General features: G+C 42.3%; 1 protein-coding gene across 2 annotated transcripts in view; it reads right to left on the minus strand.

The window, feature by feature from the left end:
* Positions 1-25,560, minus strand: part of LOC131078958 (1,4-dihydroxy-2-naphthoyl-CoA synthase, peroxisomal) — a 311,267-nt gene that overhangs the window by 91,264 nt on the left and 194,443 nt on the right. For both annotated transcript variants that reach the window (XM_058016811.2, XM_058016812.2), the window contains one exon: positions 7,848-7,895. In XM_058016811.2, the coding sequence (XP_057872794.1) occupies positions 7,848-7,895 (48 nt within the window). The remainder of the gene's footprint in view (positions 1-7,847; positions 7,896-25,560) is intronic.

A 25,560-nucleotide genomic window follows, 5' to 3' on the forward strand; every position in this document is an offset into this window, starting at 1 on the left:
CAGATGATGTGGCCTCGGAGTTTCCCTTGTGGTACCATAAACCTGCACTTCTTTGGGTTCAAGGCTAACCTAGCCTTTCGACATCTTTCCATACATTCTCCCAAAGCCTTCAAATGGGTGTCCTGATCGCTAAAAATCGACCAATCATCCAGAAATGCTTTGAAATTCCCTACTGACATCTTATCAAAAATATGCAAAATTATTCGCTAGAAGGTCGCGGGCGCATTGCATAGCCCGAAGGGCATGCGATTATAGGCATACACTCCTTCCTCCACCACGAATGTGATCTTCATCTTATCTTCTTCCCCAATACTTATCTGGTTGTACCCGGAGAATCCATCCAGAAATGTGTATATTTTGTGCCCGGCAACTTCTTCCAGGATACTGTTAGTGAATGGGATCGAAAATGGATCCTTGATGGTTACTGCATTTAGGTACCTGAAATCCACACATATCCTTATCTGATTAGCCTCTTTTTTAAGGGAGATGACTATTGGAGAAACCCAGTCACTTGTTTCCACTTTGAATATAATCCCTGCTTCCAACATTTTATTGATCTCCTCATTGACTCTGGCTACGTAGTTTTTGTTCATCCTATACGGCCTCCTTCGTGTCGGTTGGGCTCCTGGTACGAGGGTTATGCGATGCACGCATAGCTCCGGCGGTACCCCCTTCAAGTCTTTGTAGGTCCAGGCAAAGACATCTTTATATTCCAGAAATATCTTGAAGGCTGCTACCTTCAACATAGGGTTCCAATCATCTCCTACTAGTATCACCTGTGGTTCTGCTTCATTGCCCAAATTAATTTTCTCCACATCTTGTTCCTTGTACTTGATGGGTTTATCCGTTTCAAACTGGTGTGCTGGCGTCTCATCCACTATTGCCATTCCCTCTTGATATCTACCGTACTCTGGGGGAAAGGATTGTTCTTCCGTCCCACCGCTTGATTCTCCTATCTCACATATTTGTAGCATGTGACATTCTGGGTGGAAGACCTCATAGTCCTCCATTTGCCAATGAAAAAGTCCTACCAGTGAACTGGCTCCATCCTCCAAACACCCGTCCAATTCCAACACTCCTTCCTCGTCGAGCTCTTTCCCTCCTCTGTCTCCTTCAGAGCTCCACTCCCATCGATTGGAATCTTCTGAGTCGGAGTCCGATGACGCGAGCTCTTCGCTGACGAACTGATTCCTGAGATCAATTACATACTTATGACCGTTACTCTCGATTGAGAGTGTATTCCTTTTCCAGTTATGATTAGCCTTGGCCATGATCAGCCACCCCCTTCCTAGAAGAGTGTCGTACGCTTTCCTTTACAGTGGAATGACTACAAAATCCAGAAGGAATTGCTGCGTCCCAATTACCACCTTTTGTGCCATGAGGATACCGAGGGGTTTGATACCGTGTTGATCGGCACCGACCAGGTGGAAGGTTGGTGGCCAAAGTGTAGGCTTGCAGAGGCTTCGCCAAGTTTCCTCCGGTAGTACATTGACTCCGGACCCACCATCAACAATGGTGTTTGTAAGCATTTGTCCCCTTATATCCATCTCTACTACTACCGGTTTTCGTCCAACGCCCACCACAAGTAGCATAGGATTCATGGCATCTGTACCGGATTCCTTCACCGGGTCCGTACTACATGGTTCCACCACCGTTTGGTGTTCCTGACCGAGGGTAGTGTCCATGGTTACATTTGTCAAAGCCATCCTTAACTGTGGCATGGTCTGTAGAAGGTCGTACACTCGTACGGGTATTGTGGTTTGTAACATCTGCTTGATGATAGTCTTCTCTGGTTCCGACCGGATTGGTGTATCGGCAGTCAGGTGCGAGGCCCTCCGCTCTCCAACCATCGCCCGCTCGATATCCGCCCTTGCCTCCTGGAGTCTTTCTTTTTCTGTGCGAGGGTCCGAGTACATGGCTTTCTTGTTTTGCAACCTTGTGATTGCCAGTAAGTCTTCTCTTGATCCCTCCACATCGAGCATGTTCACCCCTTTTTGCTTTAGACAATCTATCTCCTCGTGATTTCCTGGGCCGCACCATCTGCACAGCAAACTTCCTACATCACCTCCGTTTTGGCATTCTCGAGCAAAGTGACCCCATTCGTTGCACTTCCTGCACTGAATCATGGGTCGCCCCTTCCCGTCGTATTGAATTCTGCTCCTCAGTGTGTTATTATTGGATCTGTTGTTACCCCACCGATTGCTTTTGTACCCTCCAGGTGAGGCGTCAGAGTTTGCTGTTGGCCTCGGCGGTGTGGTTTGGTCGGGTTGGGCGTAAAACACTTGTGTGCTTCGTGCTTTCAAGTTGTATGGGTATTCCTTAGTGGAATATCCCGTTATTTGGCAAATGTCACAGAAAACTTTATGGGGGCAACTTCCTTTAGTGTGTCCTTCAGTCTTGCAGTCAGTACACCATAGTTCTTTTCCTTCCCTACCACTTTCTTTGTCACCTTTTAACTCCTTCATTATCCTCATCATATCCTTGCGGAGTGCACGGTTTTGGATCCCCCGTCGCTGTCGTCGTTCGTGTTGTCACCATCGCTGGTCTGTCGCTTCCCCCAGGATGTCTTGTTTTCACTTTCAATATCCATGGCACGGTTGTATGCTTCATCGTACGATGGCAAAGGGACCACTTTCATCGTCCTTCTCAGGGATGGTACCAATCCTTCCACGAACCACCGCTTCTTGAGGCCATCTGCTGGCTAGTTCTCCATTTTGTTAAGTAGTTCCCTCAGCCTTCTGTTATATGCGCGCACACTTTCGTTTTTTCCCTGTTTGGTGTTGTAAATTTCCGCTACAATCTCGTTGTCATCTCGTAGGAGTTTGAATTCTTCCTCGAAGGCCTTCCTTAGATTGCTCCAGGATGTTTTATGCTGAACATCAAGGTTTGTGTACCAGTCAATAGCTATTCCCCACAAAGTGACCGGAAATGCCTTCACTCAGTAGTCCCGGTCGTCCTGGCCATTTGCTTCTCAGATGGTGACGCATGTCTTGCAATGTCGTATGGGGTCCTCTAACCCGTCGCCCATGAATTTTGGAAGTTTTTGTTTCTCCGGGGTGTGTGCCATCGTTCTTTTTTGTGCGGTTTTATGCAACGCCTGGAAATGGCTATATGTCGGAAAGGTACTATGTGTCCAGAGGGTACCGTATGCTCCTGGTCTGGTTGGGTCCCTACCAACCAGGCTTTGGTCACCTTCACTTCTATAGTCTCTCCTTCTCGAGGTTTCCGGATCCGATCTTCCTATTTTGATGCCCTCCAACAAGGACAAGTTTTTAATGCCGGACAACATTGCTTCGAAAATAGTGGCAATTTCCTCGTGAAGATCTCGTACCGCCTCCTCTCCTTGTTCGGAAAATTCTGATTGAGTGCTTTGTGATTCGGTTCTGGAGTCTTCTTCACTTGATGTCGAGTGTGGGGCCTGGTCGGCGAGATCTTCCTCTGCTATGTCTGGAAGTGGTAGGTTCCTGGCGACCTTGGCCAACTTCTTCCATGTACACGTTTTTTGCCTCTCCCGACTACAACTCCGACTCACACTCCGACTTCTACTGTGTTTCTCCAGACTCCTCGAGTTGGCAACCTCTCTTAGTCGCCGTCTTCTATCGGCCTGTTCTTTTATACGGAGGGGTCTCCGTACAATTCCTTCGTTTACTCCTTCGAAAGCAGTGGTACGTCTGTCTTTGTTCGGCCATAGGGGCATCAAGTGCCAGAGGTACGGCGCCGACTAGCCTCCCTCTCCTCTTCCTCCCTACGACTCCGTCCCTCGTACCGTCGAAGGACTTGTTGCTGCCGAAGTTCCTTTGTCGTTTCCTCTCTTTGGTCTTGGCGTGCAATCAAATTTCTGGCAAGTAACCTTGGAATATTCCCGAGTAGGTCAAAGACGGGGGTGCTGACAGTGAGTTCACCACGTACCGTGCCTTTTGAGACGGCTCTCTCCTGAGCCTCTCGCTGCACGTACTGCGTGACCGACACGTCCCACAACTCCAGCAAGTTTGTCGTCAACTGATCCTCTCGTTCCTCTTCCACGGTACTCTCTTCATGCGTGTCGCTGTCCACGACAATTAATTGTTGGTTAAACAGTCGGCCCATTAATTGCTTCCGCCTGCCGCCATAGTTATCTCCAAGTTCGTTCAGGCAACGGCGCCAAAATGTTTAGTCCTAAATGTATAGTTAGTGAATAATTAGATAACACAGTAGTTCCTGTACGTACCAAGCATTCATGGGACAAAACAATTGTACATCATAACATAAATGACAAATGATAATAATTAGACCAGAAAGTTATATCTTTATTCCAATGTCCAGAATTGTTCATACATAATCCCCCTGCCGAGGTTCCAACCAAACAATATATAGACCCGATGGTAAGTCAAGTTGCCAACCGTCACCAACTCCCAACTACCCTACGGAACCTCTCGGCGACAAACATAAACATAACACAACATACACACTAATAAATATTTATTCATACTAACATACGTTTTGACCCCTAACACTCTAGCTTGGATTTTCCTAAAGTTTTGCATTGCATCAAGGCAGATCGGACTTCTAATCAGTTGTTCATTGATCTAAGGCTGAGTGGACTTTAAATGATTTTTCCACTCTCCCCTTGGGTGAAAAATTTATTGTGAATCAACATTCTACTAATGCAAAGGCCGACTTGGATGTCGGACTTTTCAATCATTTTGCATAAATAAGGGATCAGATTTCTATTCAATTTTGCATTTTGCAATACTCAATCTCGGGGTTTCAAGTCATTTTACATAAATGCAGGTCGGACTTTCACCAGCTTTTGCATTTTTGTGATTTTTCAAGTTGGAGTTTTTTAAAGTTCTGCAATTTTCAAGGTTGGACTTTGTAGGAATTCAACAATTTTCATACCCACAATGAGGGTGAAGTTACATCAAGACTGCATTTCCTTATTTGAAGTTGGAGTTTGATTGACTTTTACACAAAGTCAGGTCAGAGTTTATTTCACTTTTGCACAAAGTTAAGTCAGAGTTAAGGATTTTTTACAACCTTGCATTAGCTGGTCGGACTTTGTAGGAATTCAGCAATTTTCATACCCACAATGAGGGTGAAGTTACATCAAGACTGCATTTCCTCGGAGTTTGATTGACTTTTAAACAAAGTTAGGTTGGAGTTTATTTCACTTTTGCACAAAGTTAAGTCAGAATTTAGGAACTTTTCACAACCTTGCATTAGCCAATCGGGATTTAAAAATGATTTACATTCTTTGCAATCACAAGAGAGTGGAGTTTAGGAGGTTTTTTTCGCAATGTTGCACTTGTGCAAAGAGTTCTCAAGTTGCCTAACACTTGAACAAAAATGCAACATTGCCAACACTTGACAACCCTAACATTTTCAACATCAATTTACATCCAGACAAACCTAATGTTGCATTTGACATTTTCTAGTGATCATTCTCGACCTTGTAGAGCAAGACCTACATGAAACACTTGCGATTCCATCAGCAATTCCTGATGGAATTGAAAGTGAATTTTCTACTACAACATTTTGCAACCCCTCTTGCATCATTGACAACTTTGACAACTTTGCAATATTGAGCAACGTTCATCATCAAACCCTAATCTTGACACTTGAATAATGATCCCAAGCTCAAAACAATGCCACTTGACTCAATCACCCTAGAAATGAAATCACACTCCTCAAGACCGACTCAACCTCGGACTAACAAGACCAAACCCTCTCAAAAGCAAAAGGTTAATGACCCCTAAGAAACTACTGCCAAGCTAAACAACTATGCTAAGAAGCAAAAAAGTGGGGGTCCCCATTTGCAATCGGGCGATGTGTGAAAACGTAACAACAACGCCAAGGTCAACATCATGAAAGCAAGAAAGACAAAGATGGAGGTGCAGCTTGTGCCAAGGCAGAGGAACTAGTTACATCAAAGGGCAAGGTCAAAAGCTAAGACATTTGTGAGTGTTATTGTCATGGACACCATGCAAACTGAAACCAACTTCTTGCAAAAATGTCCTGCTCTTGGTCTCATTTCTTCAAAAGCAGAAAGCCTGTCATCAAATCCTGCAGGAGTTCCCTCCCCATCAGTATGAATGCTTCGATCTTCTGGGCCTAAATTTAATAAGCCCTTATATCAAAACCAAGGCCACTGAGCGAATTCTCTCAATGAAGAAGAAAAAGAGGCAGTTGGCTGATGTGATGGAAAGCCATTGCCACCAGATTCTTGCACTCTTCACTGTCAATGCCATGGGCTTTCAGTTTCTTTAAATGGAAAATTGCTAGTTGGGAAACCTTACGCTCCAACCAAACCTTCCCATAGAAGTGATCAACTACTGGAGATACTTGGCTGCAATGTGAACACAAGGCTAGGCAGAGAGTGAAATGGGTGCCCTCACAACAAATATCAGCATCTTCTTAACCATTTCTCTTCTTACGAGAGATGCTGCTCTCTTTTTTAAGTCAAAAGAAAAGATAAGAAAACACTGGCTTCAAGAATATTTTTCTGTGATCAATTTCCTATTTAGTATAACTACATTTAATCTTTTGTTGTTTTCTGCATTTACTAGATATAGCCATTTGTTATATATCTGTTATATGGTGTAATTTTTCCTTGTATCTGTAATAACTTTATTTTAGTACTTTTTTGCCTCTGCCGATGCCTTCACCATAGAAGTGCTACTAGGTTTTTTCATTTTTGTAATATTATATTATATCAATTTCAATATAATTTTCTTCAATAAAAAAAAAGGCAGCTTGTTTTAGTTTTTGTACTTTTATTTTAGGAAAAGTTGGTGCTAAGTGGCTCCAAACCCATAAAAATACAAAAGCTATTTCACTCCCAACCAAATTCATGCTCCATCTACTCCAAGATAGCCCACAGAATTCCATGAAGACGTGAATCAGCATAAAGACTGGCATAATAAGTCAATTCAAAAAACAAGGAGTCAATTTTGATTCAAGAACAAATATATTTTGCTCTAAGACAAACTTTTGCTTCATCTTCGACCAATAATAAGTGCCATGAAAAGAAGATGCAGGTTCTCTTATTCATTTCTCCTTAAACAAAGTTTAGCTCAAACTAAAAAAACTAAAATGGATCTCCTGGGGACCATAAACCAAACATATTAGGGTGCATTTCCTTGTCAGCCAATGACATTTATCTGTCCAATTAACAATGGACATCAACAATAAACTTGAAATTCTCCACATGATTTATTCAAGCCTAGCAATCCTTAACAACAAGACCTAGGATGTCTCCTGAAGGGATGGTATAGTAATTTTTCATTACAACCTACTTTGCTAGAGAAAGACACCAATTTTCTAACCTTATATTTGACAGAAATTGGGCATTTTCAAAGTCATCTGTTATCCTCAGATACTCAACACTTCTTGAACTACTGAATTTAATCTCTATGATTCAAATCCATGTTTGTTACTACCATCTAAGAGAAATTTGTAAGTCACCCTAAACAATGAAATCTTCTGTGTATGCAATTTTTCCAATTGGAACCTCGAAAAGGCCATTGCTTCTGCTCTATTTTATGCATCACTAAACCACAAAATCTTCCCAATGAAAGAAATTTGATGGTACATATGCTGCTTGGGAAAGTTGTTGGATGCCCAACAACCAAAACATAGGAAAACACACATAAACTAATCAAATCATTAGGTTCTTTAGCATGAAATGACTGAAGGAGCAGAAAATTAGATAACAAAAAGCACACAAGCAAAGGAAAAATCAAATATCTTCACTTCATTGCATATGAAATTGTTTCTTTTTGAAGCAGAGCGTATTAAAGAAAATACGTAAAGATGATACAGAATTTTTGTGTCAAAATGAAAGACATTAAAGGAACCAATGTGCTCACCAAACGAGACATTGCAGTACATCCATAACCAGCATCAAAGCTTCCTACCTATATGCAAAACATTACAACAATCATAAACATCCAAATTAACAAATTTCTTTCACCTTAAGTACAAACAATTTCATCTGTATCAGTGAAGCATAAATCCAAATGAAAACTCTGGCCAAATAATTTTTATAACAGAATTGATAATGGCTATTTCATATCTAGAGCAAAGATGCTTTTACAAACTCTCTTAGAAGCATTGCATAAATATTTAATTATCATATAGCTGGCATTGTGTGCACAAGAAGCAAGTTCCAAGCACTAAGTTTGCACTGATTTAAAGCTATGGCAACACCACCATCAAGCCAAAGTGTACAAAGGTAGAAGCTATCTAAGTTTACATGAAATGAATCTCAGTATCTCATATGGCATTGTAAAGCTTGTGAAATGATTTGTGCAGGAAATGGTCAAGAATCAAGACAATAAAAAACATTGACTATGATCTTCTCCAACGACCTTGAGAGGTGTGGCTATCGACTAGTATACAAAGATTGAATCAACTTCCCAAAATACATGAAAGAAACTAAAGAAGACCTTTGAAGAAGAATTCAGATTACTTCAAGATAACAATGAAACCATAGCAGAAATTTACAACACAAAACAAGTAAAGCAACAAAATATAAGAGCTTATAATCGTAGGCTCAAAGAATTACTTGTAAAGTTAGAAAAAGAACTTGCTAATGGTTCAAAGAAAAAATGTTTTATTGAAGGCCTTCTTCCTTCATTAAGGTAAAAAATGAAAGTTGCACCACCCTCATCATATACAAAAGCTTTAGATACAGAAAGTGAAGGAAAATTGTCCTCACAAGCCAAAAGGAAAACATATATAGATGAGTGATTGGATGGAAGAAACAACTATGAGTTAGGAACTGCACAAGCACCCAAAAGAGTCATGCTTTAAATGATTTAGGAATTAAAGTTGGAGAAAGAAATTAACAACAACCTACAGAACTATGGTGTAGTAATTGCAAAAGAAAAAGCGACACCAAAGCTAATCATCCCAGAAAATGTTTTGTGATATTTTTCAGGTTATGAGTCATTCAATAAAAGAGTGCCCATACAACTTGAAAAGTAGAAGTGCACAAGTGCTTTTCACAAAAGGAGAGCAATCCACTCCACCAAGCACAACACCAAAGCAACAGAATAACATGAACACAACTCTGGCTGAGTATCAGAAGCAAAGAGGGGGAGGTTAGATTCAGATACAGTACAACTCCAAATGTCATCCCATTTACAGTGTCAACAATTGATGAATTGAGACATCACATGAAACTGTCATAGAAACTAGAACAAAATGGTATTATTGTGCAAATGGTGTGGACTTGGAGATAAGAAGATGTCCGATGTCCAATGAAAAAAGCTAGCATTGACATGATTGAAGTAGAAAGGAATAACGAAGTATTGACCATTACTCAAGCCCAAGCAAAGAAGTTGTGTACCCAGACCCACATACAAAAAGAGAGAGATGTCATGAAGCAAGAAAAAATGTAGAAAATATGATGGAAAAGGAATGTTGATGCTCCAATTAACATGCAAGTCCTACAGTAGGGTAGAATCAAATAAGAATAATGCATGACAAGTATTACAGACTACTGTACTAGTCAAGATGGCAGATTTATTACAAAGCATCCTAAAACTTAGGATTGTAATTGCCAATTGGGTAATAGAGGGTGGCAAGATAGAATGAAGAATGGTCCAAGAGGGCAGTAAAATTTTAAAAATAGAACCTCCTATATGTGATGACCAGCTCATAGACCCAATGCTACTAACAATCAACCCTGGCAAACAAACCAATAGTGGTACATATGGAGATACATGGGAAGAATTTTACTTATACAATCATCAATGGAGGATCCAGAGTAGACATCCTTCTGAGAGATACTTGGAAAGGTTTAGGTAAGCCACCAATTTGGCCTCCAAATTTTCAACTAGTGGGTGCAAACTAGTAAAGAATCAAGGTGCTAGGAGTTTTAATGGCCCAAAAGGTACTTATACTCAAACATTTTAATTATATTTTGTGGTCATTTCATTATGAAAGAAAGCATATGATGCACTATTGGGTCTAGGTTGGCTAGTAGCAGCCAAGGCCAACCACAATTGAAAAAAGAACACACTCCATTTAACAGGGTAGAAAGCATATAATTGGTCTAAAGAATCAAGCAGTCAAGAAGCAACTTTCTCAATTTCCTTAGATCCAAATTCCAAAGAAGAATGGATAGTGAAGTATGATAAGGATCCCATGGAGCTGAATGTTCAAGGAATTTTGGAATTGTAGTACTAGTCATGTTCACAAGATGAAATAAATTCCTTTAATGGCTTATTCCACAAGCAAACAAAGGACTATATAGAATTTCCCTCAAACTTCTATTTTATTGAAGCTACCAAGATCAATGAAAAACAACAAATGAATAACATTTCTTAAAAATCGGATGGTTCATTTGTGCTTGACAAAAGTACAAGGTTTGCAAAGGCTGGAAGCTTTAAATATGACTAACTTCGATGTTTCGGTAGAAGCACCAAAAGCAACCAGTGATCACAAAAATAATGAAGGCATGACTCAAAATAATAATATTGAAAATATATTCAATTTGGAGCCTACAAATACTTGTGGTAGTGTGTTACAAAGGACCCTACTATTGTTGCTTGTTTTAACATGTCTACTCCCTACCGTAAGTTATTTAAGTTTCCAGAATGAACAAGAAATAAGCATAGAACATATGATAACAGTTCAATTATCTACAGAACATGGAAGTAACAATCAGATGGTAGAAAGATGTTCTTCTATTGCAGTCCAAAATATTCAATACATCAACATTATTGTCGGGGTTCCCTTACATGGCAATATATACTATATGGCGGTTGGCCGAGGTACCAACCGTCGTAGGGAACCCACACGACCGACTCCATACATAACAAAATGACATAACAATAACTTAAAATTTTTATTCCTAATTACGGCCTAACATCAGCCCCCCCAAAAAAGAAGTCGTCTTCCAGACGACAAACAAATGGAATTTGATGGAAGCAACTGAAACTAATGTGAAGAGGGATGAGAGGGCGTCCCTGGAAGTACAGATGACTGAGATGTGCCCACTCGCTGGAGTCGCTGTGTAGCTGTCAATTCTCGCTCTCGCGCCAACTCAACCATATGAGCAGCCTCAACAATTTTGTTGCGGGTTTTCTGCAACTCCTGTCCCTGCTCCTACAACTGCTGCTCCTTCTCAGCCAGTTTAACCTCCAAGCCTGCCACCTGCACTGTCAGCTCATCCCTGACCTTGCCACTCGCTTCCAACTCCTACACATGCCAGGCAACTATCTCCTCCAGCACAGTAATCCAAGAGTGCTCCTAAGCCAACTGTAACTGACTCTACTGAATGTTGTGGGCCAATGTTTTCCTGACACCCTCTACTTCCCGCACTGCCTGATCCTGCTGGGCCTTCATGGCTTCCATCCTTACCACTTCTGTCCTTCGATACTTCAAGACTAGGTCCCAGAAGGTCGTCTCCATTGCATGCATGCAACCATAAATCCCAGTCTCTTCTGTCACAATCATGTTCCTCATCTAGGCATCCATCATCTTCGGGGTCTCTAACTTCGGCCGTCATTTTGCCGTGAAGCATCGAAAGAATTCCCCCTCGTAGTCCTCCTTGACAAAGGACAAAAGGCGCTCGACCACCTAAGCTATCCTCAGATCTTGTCCAACGTCCACACCCTTCACAGCATGGCCGACGTCCCTCAGGAACTTCGCCATTCCCTCCAACTGGAACGCACATCACTGCAAGGTGCCAAATGGGTCTACAGGGTCAAGCTTCTCCAGCCAAAGTATCAGTTCTTTTGTGTGAGGAGAGGAAGATTCCCCCCTCCCTTCTTGAACATCCCTATGCAATGTAATCTCTCCAGTAGTCCTATGAGTCTAGAGATCCATCCCTCCGTCAGATTCCACACCGCCCATCTGCAGATTGCTAGTAGCAAGTTCTCCATCCCCGCCAAGTGACGACAGTAGTTCTCGCAATTTTTCCACCCATACCCCAAGGATCTCCAGCAGCCAAGAGTCGATGGTCTGCTCCTGGTGGTCATCACCACGGGTGGGGCTTAACTGTGGAATGACCTCCTCTTGCCAAGAGGTCACCCTAGGTGGCAGTGGTAGTGATGCCTCCATGTCCACTACATCAATCACCTGGGTTGGTACATCCATCGTCTGCTCAACCACATATGGTTTGTCCAGAGGGTTCTCGGCCACCATCACTTCCACGGCCATGCTACTGTCTCCTACCCCCTTTGTCACCTCCTCAGCCACTGGATTATCACCACCTTCTATTCCAACCTCGGCTGGCAGTCAGTCGAGGGTTGGAGCCAAGCAAAAAGTGTCATCATCTCCACTCTCATCATCTGATGAGGATGCCTCCATGGCATCTTCCTTGCTATCCCCGCTGCCTGTATTGGGGGATTGCCCCACATCTTGTCGTCGCCTCTTCCTCTGTAGTTCCCCGCTGCCTGTATTAGGGGATTGCCCCACATCTTGTCGTCGCCTCTTCCTCTGTAGTTCCCCGCTGGCTGTCATGATGTCCAAATGTGTCCAGTAAAAGATGGGGGGTTTGTATGGCTCTAGTCTGGCTAACGGTTGCAAGTCACCCCTCTTCTCCGGGCGCACTCCTGTTCGAATAGCATCCAGAAACATGGCAATGGCATGATGCGACATATAAATTACCTTGTGCTGCAGCCCTAGGCATTCGCAGATGTGCTTAGAAAGGAATGACACCCAATTGAAGACCATGCCATTGCACAAACCTTTCATCAAATACAACATCCACACGGCAATGTCTGACCCCCGACTGGCTCCTGTGAGTCTTCTTTTGATGATGTCCATGATACATCGCCACTACGCATTCGCTAGAAATGTCCACTTCACACCGCAACTACTGCCAAATTTCCATATACTGTCCTGTTCGCCTTGTGTCAAATCCTCTTGACAAACCAGTCGAACCAATTGCTGCTTTTGTTCTAATGTCATCTTCCTTTTAATGACAAGGCTGGCCTGGATGGGAATCCCAAAACTTTTAGCAAACTCAGGAGCGGAATAAGAAATGGTGAGATGACATCCCCCATAATGTACCATAGACCTGTGTGTATGAGGGTCATATCCTGCCACCATTCCCTTCAGTACATGCTCAAATTACTTAATGTTGAAAACTGGCATGGTCAGAATGTGGTCGACCCTTGCCCTCTTCAAATTCATTTTAATAATATTGGTGTCAATCATCTCCTCCCACCATGTCCTCCAGTCGCTGCCATTCAACCCTTCCCATGACAAAGACTACACAGTCACGAGGGCTCATTTCTCTACACACACACCCGCACCTTCTTCCCTTTGCTGCTTCCTGGTGTGGCCATGTTCGCTACGAAAATGACTGTGCCTTTGTTGCTGGGGTTTCCAAAACTCAGCCTCGACATGCCTGGATCAATTTTTATAAGTTGCAATTCTCTGTTCAAGTCTCCTATCAAATCTACCCTGTCGCTGTCAAAGCCATTAGTCCAACTGTTTCCACAACCAACTGAATTCCGCCAACTGTCTTTGGCATATGGAAATTTTTCCTATTTTCTCCAACTGTGCCCACCATACGGATTTTCAGTGTACGGATTTTTCCCTTTGGCCAAGGTCGTACGGATATGTGCAACTCGTCTTCCTACCTCCTAGCGTCGGATTTGGATGGTCGTACAGATTTCGTCTAGACTTTCTGTGCAAACGTTGTATGGACTCCCACCTCCTATTTGATTTCCGTCTGTACGGATGCTGTATGAATCTTTGTTCGGCAGTCGATGGCTTTTCTCTCTAATCATCGTACGACAATCGTATGAACTCCCTCCCGTTTGCTGTTACTTTTTGTATGGTTGTCGTACGAACTCCTCCCCACATGAATGTCTGCCACTCTGATTTTCGTACGGAAGTTGTACGAGATTTTTCCTATCGCCTAAATGCCTGTCGTGATTTCCATACGTGGTTAGTATGGTTTTTCTTGTATAATAACATCCTACAGTTTTCGTACAATAGTCGTACAGAGAGTTCAATGCCTCTAATTCTCCTCCGCTCAATTCCGTACGGACATGATATGGGTTGTTCTCTCCCAATCGTACAGAGCCGTATGACCTGCCTCTGCTGCCGATCCTACTCTTGCAATTCCTTCCGTCTCTCTGGCTGTATGATTGGTTGGAAATGGCCACTCGGGGGGATTTATAAAAATTTCGCACTTTTAGGGTTAGGGTAAATCATAATAATTTCCTATAAAATAATCTTCTTTTTACCACCTTTAATTTTTCCTTTGCAGCCCTCATAATATTCACCTTTTGCTTTAATTTTTTTATAACTCCTAACCCTTTCCTTTTTATTTTTTAGTCATACGATGCTTTTTCTATTTTTAGTATTTGCCTTTTAAAATACCTTTTTAATTTTTTATCTTGGCCAATATATTTAAATTTCAATCCTCATACCTTTAAGTGGCCATGGTACCGAATCCCCCGACTGCTTACTTTTTTGTTTTTCTGTACCCTTGCAGGTCCCACCTCTTTTTCCGATGCCTTTACTGTCTTCCTTAGCTTGTGCAATTTGGCTTTTCTTGCCGGATGTTTGGCTCTTCTACTTGGTTTTACCCAATTGTCTACTTCTCCTTTCTTCGTCTTTTTGCTAGATCCTTTAGTATCGGTTTGGTCATCAGAATCCTCCATTTTCCTCTTTACCACAGTCGAATCCTCCTGAGGTCGGACTTTAATCTCGGAGTCGTGGAGCCATGCACACACATGCGGTAGTCTCCTGTAACACTCCTCGGGACAACATGTGCCCACATATTCTAGGTCCCATATTTTATCTACCAATGGTGCCGGTCCCACCCCTTTCTATCTTCCATCTATGTACCGACCTCCATACTGCTAGTACCATGTTGCTTTTTCGCCATCCCCCTGCAGTGGGCCCACGGGGTTGGGGATCACTCGGTAGAGTGTATTAGGGTTGGCTTCCTGCTCGTCCGGTTGCAGCGCTATCACGAACAAATCTTCGGCTTTTAGTACCATCTTCAGGCACGGTCGCAAGGTTGCACCATACTCTTCCAAGTCTACCTCCTCTAGGTCAACCGACTCCTCTCCTCAGCAAGTTCCACCTTCCGTTTTGCCTTTGCCTCCTCATCAATGTCGTACGCAATGTAGCCTTCGTGGAGACCTTCATAGCGAGCCCTCTTTCTCCAGTGTCCCGTGATCCTTATCCATGTTGTCGGATCACCAAAATAGGCATTTGTCAAGTGCTTGTGAATTATGGGCACCACGATGCCTTCAACTTGCTTTGGTACCAGTCGCTCTTCTATAAACGTAAGCAGCTTAGCCCAATCTTCGTCGTGTCTATAAGGTTCTGTAGCAACCACGAGATCCTTCTCTATTTCTTTGCTTCTTCCAATAGTCCAGTCTCCTTTAGTGGCATATCCCAATTGTTTTGCCCCTGAGGGTGTGTGTGCATTTAGTGCATAACAGTATAGAAATATAGGAAATATAGCAGTACACAAAGATACAAGTAAGAAGAGCTCATATGTCTGTATTCATTGATTCCAAAATGCCAGTACATTCAAAACATAGTTTCCCTTTCGCCTATCACACATATTGAAATAGAAGCCAAAGTACATAGATAGAGGTGTCGGTACAGGTTGTCCGGTGCCAACTACCGGCAACTGTCACGTAACCACCGACCCTTAACACAGTTAACATTCTAATTACAATATGACATAATTACCCAACAACATCCTCCCTCCCCAAAAAGAAGGTCGTCTCCTGAAGACATACAAACAAAATGGGGAATGACACTAACACAAAACATGAAAATTCAAAGTTGAGGGGGTACAGAGGGCATCCCTGATGAAGAAGGGGTAAGCGGTGTTGTTGCTGCCAACTGCTCCCTCAACTGGTGAACCTGTTGTGTCTGATGTTGGAGATCTCGCTTAGCTACCAATTGCCTCTTCCTGGATCTCTTCACCGTAAAAATTGCTTCCATAAGCTCCTTCTACTTCCCGTCCAACTCCTCTAAGGTAGATGTGAGATGGGTCTCAAGGGCTACCCGTTCTGCAACCTCCTGTGCACACCCTGCCATCTCCTTGGCCAATTCTGTCTTGGCACGAACCAACTCCTCTAGGCTGGTCACTCAAGCCCTTTGTTGTGCCAACTCCATCTCCATCGTATGCAGGCGAGTGACTAGCTCCCCCTAAACTGTGACGGCCGCCACCCGCTCTGTCTTTGCTGCAGAGGCACTATGTTGGATATGCCTGAGCTGGTAGTACCTGTCTCAGAAGGCTTGCTCTACCTATTGTAGCAGCAAGTGTACTTCTGTTAGAACATAATGTTATTAGGGATCACATCCTTATAACATTTATATATAATGTTCTAGTATAAGGTTATAAAACCTTATATATTATATGCTTTATAAGCATATCCCATTTGAAATAATTATAATCTAATAACTATTAGATTATTAATTATTTATAAGTGGGGGTTATTGAAAAGGTGTGACTAGTGAAGTCACCCTTCCTCCTATATTTAAGGAGGTGTTGACGTGGATGAAATCGCATTGCTGCAAACTTCATACGGCCAACGCAGAATAGAATAGCCGACTGATTATCCTACTCTCTCTTGAGATAAGGAAGTCTCTAATGCTGTTTTCTAAGTTTGATCAAAGGAGACTACCTCAAGGTTTCTTTTGTCAGGTCTTGACTACGGGATCTCTCAGTGATTTGATGTGTTGTTTTTTTGCTGGAAACACAAGGGGGCTTACGTTTGATTGGCAATTCCATGTACGAATTCCCAGGGACTTCTTTTGGTTTTCTTTCAGGTGATGTTGGTTAATTTGAAGCTGATTTAGCAGGACTGCAGATTTCTAAAAAAAGGGGATAAAATTGGGAGGAAAGAAAGGAAGGGTAGGGAGAAAGAGAACTGTAAATGTTAACTAGGACAACAGATTTACCCAAGCAGACAGACACCTCCAGGAAACTAAATTAAGCATCATTAGTCATTTAGACACAATGTTTGCATAAACTTAGTGCAATCTTCAAAGGAGAAACCAGATTTTCATATTATCAAATACAATATTAGAACTTCTACATCCATGATATGTGTTCATTTGATAATCGAACTGAATCATAAAATAGCCCAGATTAACCATGCAGAAAGGAAAGAAGCAATCAGCTATCCTCTAATGGTATGGACTGTGAAGATTCTATCAGATGCTTGGTAAGAACTGCTGTGCAAAATGAATAGACATAATTTAAAAGCTTTCTAATTTAAATGAAGAAGGAGACCATGCACTCACAAGGAAATTTGAAGGTAATTTTAAGCCATTGTATTAATTCCTGCAAAATTTCTTCAGAGCTTTCGCAACAATTCAAGAACTTCCTCCCAAATGAGGGAAAACCAGTCCCCTTAAATAGGTTTCCAAAAATGGATGAATGGCCAAGATCTAATCTAAACAAGTGGCCCAGATTCATCCTTACAAAAAGAGGGACCCACACTCATAAATAGGGGGATAAATATCTACAACTACCCCAAAAGGAGCAATAACTACCAAAGGATAATTACAACTTTGAAATAATCCAAAAAGGGGAGGTGCACAAAAAACTTTACAATATGTTGACCAAAAGTCAACTGTCACCTTTTGGGACAAAAGTGCACTTTTTAGGACTTGGAGGGAAAAAGGCATTTTTGAGAAACTACTTTCTCTATCCCGGTTTCACATTCCTTTTGCAGAAACTGGTCTTCGCCATGCAGGTATTCTCGCCATAAATCACGACCTGCTGCTCGTTCCTCGCGGACATATTCCTGAAACTTGATGCATAATTGGAAGAGGGGATTAAAAGGCGGCATGGGAGGGTGGCGAATTTTGTATTGCATGCCTTCGAGATACTGGTCCACGTGCCTTAAACCGTCCTTCCAGCTGGAGCGATTACGCTCGAAGCACAATATGTCTGAATGGAACTGACCAGCAAAACTCAAGTCTTCAATGGAATAAGAAACCTTATCTGCTCCCAATCTTTCCTCCCAATCCGGCCGGATTACACTGTCGGACAGGGCATTTATCCACCCCGAAACCATTGATCGGAGGATGGTCTTGCCTAGTTCTTGCATGTTCCCCAGAATTGCCTCACATGCGTCATTTTCTTTGTCAATAATTTCCTGGGCGTCGTTCTTCATGGTGACGGTCCAATACCATTCCTTGAGAACACTGATGCTATGGGGATTCAGGATGTCAGGCAGTGTGGGAATTTGTGTATGTGTCCAGAAAAGAGCTCTTAGGAGGGGAAGGGTAGAGGCCGCTACTTCATGCATGTGAAGGGATTCTCTCTTTACTTCCAACAGCCTGACGAGAGTGAGCTCTCGAAGGAGAGCCATTTCCTTTACTTCTTTGAGGATCTGTTCTCCCTTTTTCTTGATGTCTTGCACCCATTCCTTAACGGCCTTTGCGGTATCCCGGATTCCTTCAAATTCAGTTGTGGTCCTCTGCGCCAATGCCATTGGGGGAATATGGGATTCAGAGGGGTTGTGTAGTGGCCGTAGGAGCTTATCGATGTATCCCTCGGCTTGTTCAGCACGGGCCCGATACATATCCTTTTCAGCCGTGACTTCCTCGAGCTGTCTGAGTATGTTCTGCACTGAGTCCTTAAATTCCTCCTTTTCTTGCTCTTTTGTAGCTCGTCCGATGGGGACAGTCGTAATGCTATAATCTGCCAGGGTTATTTGATCTGCTGGCTTGTTTACGGGCGGGGTAGCAATATGAAGAGTGCGGTTCCTTTGCCCATCCTTGGTTATCTTAGAGTATGTTCTCGGTTTCTTCTTCCCTTTTGCTTTTGTTTGATCCATTCGTGAGAAGATGTCTTCAAGGTCGATGGGCGCCTTGGTGGCGGCCCTGTGCTGAGCTCTGGCGATCAGCCACTCTTGAGGCACTGTCTGGGTTGAGGATAGGGTTAAGTTAGCACCTTGTGCTCCCATGCTTCCAACTGGCTGATCACAAATTAACAGCTGTCCCGCCATCGGAGGGGTGGAAGAAGGAGGAAGCTCCTTGTTTGCATCTGAGGTCTCCCCTATCTCACTGAATAATTGTCTGACATCTTCCTGTGATGGTGGCTCCTTGGTTCCCTCGAGCTCATGGATCTCGTCTGTTCTTTGTTCCCCTTCGACAGTTGAGTCGTCCTTGGCTGCATGGAGGAGTAGTAATTCATGGCGGCTCTGTTGGGTAGGTTCATGCACTTCGATCCCCTGGGTGGATGGGATTTCTCCTTCCTCTATCTGGTCACCCGGCTTAGTCGGATTGGGGCCCTTTTGCTCGGTGTCCGGCATATCTGGAGCAGGAGGATCACTGGCTTGGAATGCCTCTATGTCGCTCTGGGAAGGAGGAGCAGGTATGCAATCCAAATCTATGGCGTCGTCGGACGAACTGGGGTCCCTTGAAGATGAAGTGGTTTCTGGCCTTCTTATGGGAATCTTCTCCCTCCTTGTTCTCTTGGACGTCCGAGTCCCTCTGCAAGCCTTAGCTTTCTTCCTTTTCTCTGGTTTTTCAGCTGATGTCCTTTCGTCTTCGGAAGACTGAGAGTCGAAACTGCCCATCAGATGGTAAGTAAACTGGACCCCTTCATGGACTAGCCTCTCGATCTGGTGTTGTAACCACTGATCTGTGTATCTTGCCGGGGCTGCCATGACTGCTTCGAAATCCGTGATTGGGTCTTGAGACCAATCAACGCCTGGCAAGAGATGCCTTACTGCTTCGAATTCCCGGACTTGGAGACAGTTCCCCGAGTCTGTGAGCTGATCCGGGACCCGACGGTACTCAAAGAGTCGCATTTGCTGCACACTCAATCTAGAATATTCCCGTCGCCTAACTTCGTAGTCATCGGAGCAATTTTTCCAGTAATCTTCAATTGACTCCTTTGCTCTGTAGCGCCTACCGTAAGCTCTCTTTGCCAAATTGTCATGATCAAAACATTTTCTTGGAAAATGTTCCTGTAGGCCATAGGAGGCTAGCTCTGCAAGGGACTCTTCTGCTAGGGTGGGAGTTCTCAATTGGACATCATGGTTGCCTATGATCATTGGAAATGCGAATCCAGTTTGCTTGCTCTCTCGTAACAATATGCCGGCAAGGCGTGATTGTCTTGCCACCTCCATGAGGACTACTTTATCGGTCGGGTACCGCGGAAGTCGAAGGGGGGCACCTTCAAAGCCAGCAATTCGGATGTAGGAGAATCTTGGGAACTGAATAAACCAGGCCCCATACCTCTGCACTAAAATGGTAGCTTGCTCTGAGAGCCTTATGTGTAACCCTTCCTGCATTAGCCTGACTAGGCGCATTGTGAAGGCGTCGTTGACGCGTTTGTATTGTCCAACCGCGTAAGCCGGGCTGCTCTTTTCCCTTTGAGCTATATCCTGGTAGTGCAGCTGCGGGTAGCAATCATAAACTTTTACCTGACCAGGCCCATTCCCGATCTCTCCTTTCATTATTAATCCTGGCAGTGGCTGGTTCTTTGCGAATATATAGACCAAATAGGAGGTCATGGTGAAATACTTCTTTGTCTCAAGCTCAATCAGCTGAGCGTGGATGTTATCACTTATGATCTGGGCCCAGTCAAACTTAGACTTTCCGGCAAAGACCTGTTCTGTAAAATAGAACATCCATTCTTCAAAGTAGTTGGACTTAGGGAGTCCCATGACTCGACTAAGTAAGGTGACCATATCGCCATGTTCATTATGAAAGTCACTTATGGGGGTCTTTTTCACAATCTTGGTGCTTGAAGGCCTTTTCTCTTTGAACCATTCTTCGTTAATCAATGCCCTGCATCGGGCTGGGTTCATATCATATGCCCCCTGTGCCTCGTCCATTGTTGTAGCTATGGGATTATTTGGAAAGGGGATATCAAATGCATCACCGATAGCCTCAGGGGAGAAGTCGGCAATAGTGATATCTTCCAGAAGCACTAATCTGGACTTTGGCTCGTAATGCCGAGCAACTTCCACTACTAACTCATAGTTCTGGATTGCTGGAGGAAAACCTGCCGCTTGGGCGATGCCACTTTCTAGCATTTGCCTAGGCCTGCCATATGCATTGGGTGAGAAGACCCGATCCCTGAAATCCTGAATATCAATATGGCCAAGGTCGGTGTCACCAATGTTGTCCCAGATGCTCTGGACCTTTGACTCTCTTAACCCTCCTCTCTGGTACTGATACTTCATTCTTTCAACTTTCTGTGGGACGTCTGATTTGGATGCTCGTAAGGTTTCTGCTGCAGCGGGTGTTTTTGATGATTCTGCCGCTGATTTAGGCATTTATCCTGCACAGCCAGACATGGATTACAAGGTGATACGAGAATGACGATGCGGGTTAGATAATAACAGAAGTGTTTCAACAGACCGAGATTAGTTTAAATATCATTCTGGGCTAACAATCTGATTAACTTCAACAGCATCATATTCCTGAAGATTTATGACTAAGCATTCTTACTCTCGAATTTTTTGGATTAATTTTAACAAAGGCAAAACATGAGAATTTTGAAAAGAGACGCAGTTTCCGGCCAAACCTTGGGAATGAGTCCTAAATTTTGGATGTTCGAATAACGAAGATGCAGACTCTAAGCATTTCAAATTTTGCGTATTTGCTTATTTGATTCACACATTTTAAATGACCGTACGCGATAAGGCGTACTTACCTGATCGGAGCGAATGATGGGTGATTGCCCGACCTTGTTGCGGTGGGGCGAGCGGATGACCCTGCAAAATTTGAATCCCAACGGTTATCCTTCCTGTTTAAATTTTCGCAGTTTGGAAGATGAAAGAGGATTTATCAATTTCACATGGTTCTGTGCCTAGCAACCTGAATTTTAAATGGTTGATGGGAGGACGATGCAGTGTCTTACCTCCTTGTTTTCGGATTTAAGAGTTCCTTTCGAATTTTGAATTGGAGGTTTTCGAATCTAACCTTCGCGGGTTTGCTCGTCCTGACCTCCGCGTTACACACTGTGCCTTCTGCGTTAATGTTTTGCTTGCTTTTTGGACTTCGTTTTTAAACTTTCACCTTGGAATTTCGGACGCTTAGGGTCCGAAAACGTTGTTTGCCCGACCTTGTTGAAGTTCGAACGCAGGGGTCCGAAGTGCGTTAAATCTTTGCACTGCGTTAAATCTTCGCATTGCGTTAAAACTCAACACTGCGTGTCGTTCGGAGCTTAGGGTCCGAAGTACGCATCTTAATGTCGCTTTTAAAACCTAACACTTGGTCTTTTTCGGAGCTTAGGGTCCGAAGTGCGTTTTGATATGTTTTAAAACCTTAACACGCCCTTGTCATTCGGACGCGAGGGTCCGAAGTATGCATTTCGATGTTGCTTTTAAAACCTTACTTCGCCCTTTTCATTCGGAGCTTGGGGTCCGAAGTGCGTGTTTCGATATGCTTTAAAACCTTACTTTGCCTTTTTCGGAGCTTAGGGTCCGAAGTGCGTGTTTGATATGGTTGCTTTTAAAGCCTTACACTTTTTCTCCTTTTCGGAGCCTAGGGTCCGAAGTGTGCCGTTTGATATGTTTTAAAACCTTACTTTGCCTTTTTCGGAGCTTAGGGTCCGAAGTGCGTGTTTCGATATGCTTTAAAACCTTACTTTGCCTTTTTCGGAGCTTAGGGTCCGAAGTGCGTGTTTGATATGGTTGCTTTTAAAGCCTTACGCTTTTTCTCCTTTTCGGAGCCTAGGGTCCGAAGTGCGTGTTTGATATGTGTTTTAAAACCTTATGCTTTTTCTCCTTTTCGGAGCTTAGGGTCCGAAGTGCGTGTTATAATGTGGTTGCTTTTAAAGCCTTACTTCGCCCTTTTCATTCGGAGCTTGGGGTCCGAAGTAGGCATGCGCCTGCGTTAAAACTCAACTTTCACTGAAGTTCGGACCTAAGGTCCGAAATGGATGGGTAGTGTTATGTTTTTCGAAAATTTTAACCCTTTGGAAATTTCGGACCTAGGGTCCGGAATGCGATTGCCACCTTATGCTTTCAAAATTTTGAATTTTCACCTTCGGACGCTTAAATCCAAAAGGGGGAGCGCATAACGTTTCCCTTTTACCTCAACTTGACTTTCGCCAAGTTCGGACCTGGGGTCCGAAATGTTTGCATTACGTTAAGCTTTGAAATTTTGGAACAAACTTTCGGTATTTACGCCCGAAAGCCAGATCAGTCAAGAGGACTCATTGGTTCATTATTCCAACGTTGATCAGCTTACGAACTGATCACGAACTCGCTCGAGGAGACACGAGAAACTCTGCTTCGATTCTCGAGATGACGATCAAAAAACTCAAAACTGGAAAAGGGGGGACCCTGTCGGCGACAGGGGGCGTGTGCAACGCACAACAGGAGGTTCTCTCTCATTTGAGAGGTGTGGGAATTTGGAGCTTTATGGTGAGTTGTATCACCATGCATATGAGGTATTATTGGCCATGTGGAAGTATTGGAGGAGTGTCCCCAGGTTCATGTCTATTTTATGATAGACTATATTTGTAAGTGTTTTAATTAAATGATGCTCTATGGGGTTTTTTACCCGAAAGGGTTTTCCCCATGTATATCTTGTGTAATGTGTACATTTTGCATGTATGTTTCATATTTCATTTACTTTATAATCTTGTTTATAATGATTAGTATCCTAAGATCCTAATTCTAACATGGTATCAGAGCAGGTTAGGCTAGTACTAATCATTTTTACAGGCTATACTAGAAGACATATAAAACTTGATGGAAAATGTATTTATGCTAAATCAACACACGTGCAAGGCCAATTGTGCTATGTATTTAGTATGCCTTCTCCATTCATTTAAATTCAATTTATCAAGGCCAAGTAAGGAAATTCTAACTATTCTTTTTTATAAGTGATGTTTTCAAATTTTTTAATGTTTACATAGCATAAGATTGTGAATTACATTTTAATAACATCAAATTTCATAATCTTACTAACTTAAAATTATTCCCTTATAAAACCTTTTTTAGTGTCAATTGTATAGAAAGTTGTGTAGGTACTAGATCAAGTACTTTAGAAAGTTGGATGTTGTTTCTCCTTAGAGCGAAATGCGAGATTATAAATTATCAAAAAATAGCATGATATAATGCTTAGAAACCATAGTTTTTCATTTGTTTAACCTTAAAATTGAATTCATGATGTCTTTTAATAAATTTCATGTCTTTATAAAAGCCAAAAATTGTTTTTTTTCAACTTATAAAAGGGAAATAAAATTCATAGCTCTTGACCATGACATTTCAAGCAAACACCATTTCACTTGCAATTTGATCACAATTGATATAAGATCATTGTCATTTTTTTATTATGAAAAAATATGAAAAATATATCACAATATTCAATCAACATTATAATTTATCTTTATATTTAAGTTTGTTAAGTATAAACTTAATCAAACCATTATTTAAATAAGAGTCCTTAAATGAAATCTTTAAATAACTCAAATCACTTATTGAATCCCTCATTTGTGTCAATTTCTTATCTTCATAAAAGTTTGTGTACTTATATTACTCAAGGAACTAGTACTCATCTTATAAATAGTTAAAAAGGGACTCTCTTTGCAACCACTCGAATGTAAATAAGTCATGACCTTTGGCATGATATTGCCCAACATATCAATTGATGCCTATGCAAGTAAAGGGAACGCAGTGGTTAAGTCATGTGGCCCCCCGGTCTCGCATTTTTGTGGTGGAACCAAAACAAGTATTAAAATTTGTTTTTAATAGTAGGTAAGAAATTTACCAGATGTGTATTTAGAAGTATTGGAACTCAAAATAGGCAAGTTGCAAAAACTCGTCCATATGGAAGAGATTAGGAGCGCATGTTGCAAGGAAAGTTTGGGCAGGGTGACCCACACTTATAAACCAGCCTCACCTCACCACTTCCTGTCGCCCATTTCCCACTACTTCTATTCCAAGACAGAAAGCAAGAGCCACCGCTATCAAGAGAGGCATTATCAAGCATAATATCAACAGAGCCATTGTCAAGCATTATATGATATGCAACCTTAATAAATTGTTCGATGTTTGGAGTTATTTGACAGTTTTTTTTTAGAATTCTTAACGGTTCTCATTATTGTCATCTGTTTGGAAGTCAACCACACATAATATTTACGTTCTTGGTTATTCCTTTCAAAGACTTCCTTGTTTCAAATTCCACTATAATAGGCAAAGAGACTACTTCCATAATTAAGACACCAAGATTTTCTTCTCCTATCCTCATACCTTCCATGTTAAATTCCAGGGCTTGGCACACCTCCTTAATTAAATATAAAGTATAGAAACATTTGTCCTAAAGATTGCTCACTAGTTTCCTTGTTTCCATATCATTCAATAGTGAGGGAAAAGTCTTCATCTTCAGTATATTGGGAGGATTTTGCCTATCGTCAACATCTCCATCTAAAAAGTAAAGGGCCAATAAAAATTGTCTATTTAAAATGAACAGCCATCGTACAAGTTTTTAGACTCTTACAATTCAAAGCTCTCATTCAATATGGATGGCTTGAAGAGGAAAGATTTTTACAATTAATAATAAAATACATTTTCATATATGGGTCCATAGTAATGAGACTATTTTCTGTGGGGATCTTTCATATCAAATGACTCTTAAATATCAGTATAGAGTTATGGA

Source organism: Cryptomeria japonica, chromosome 10 (assembly GCF_030272615.1).
Source record: "Cryptomeria japonica chromosome 10, Sugi_1.0, whole genome shotgun sequence".
Lineage (NCBI taxonomy): Eukaryota > Viridiplantae > Streptophyta > Pinopsida > Cupressales > Cupressaceae > Cryptomeria > Cryptomeria japonica.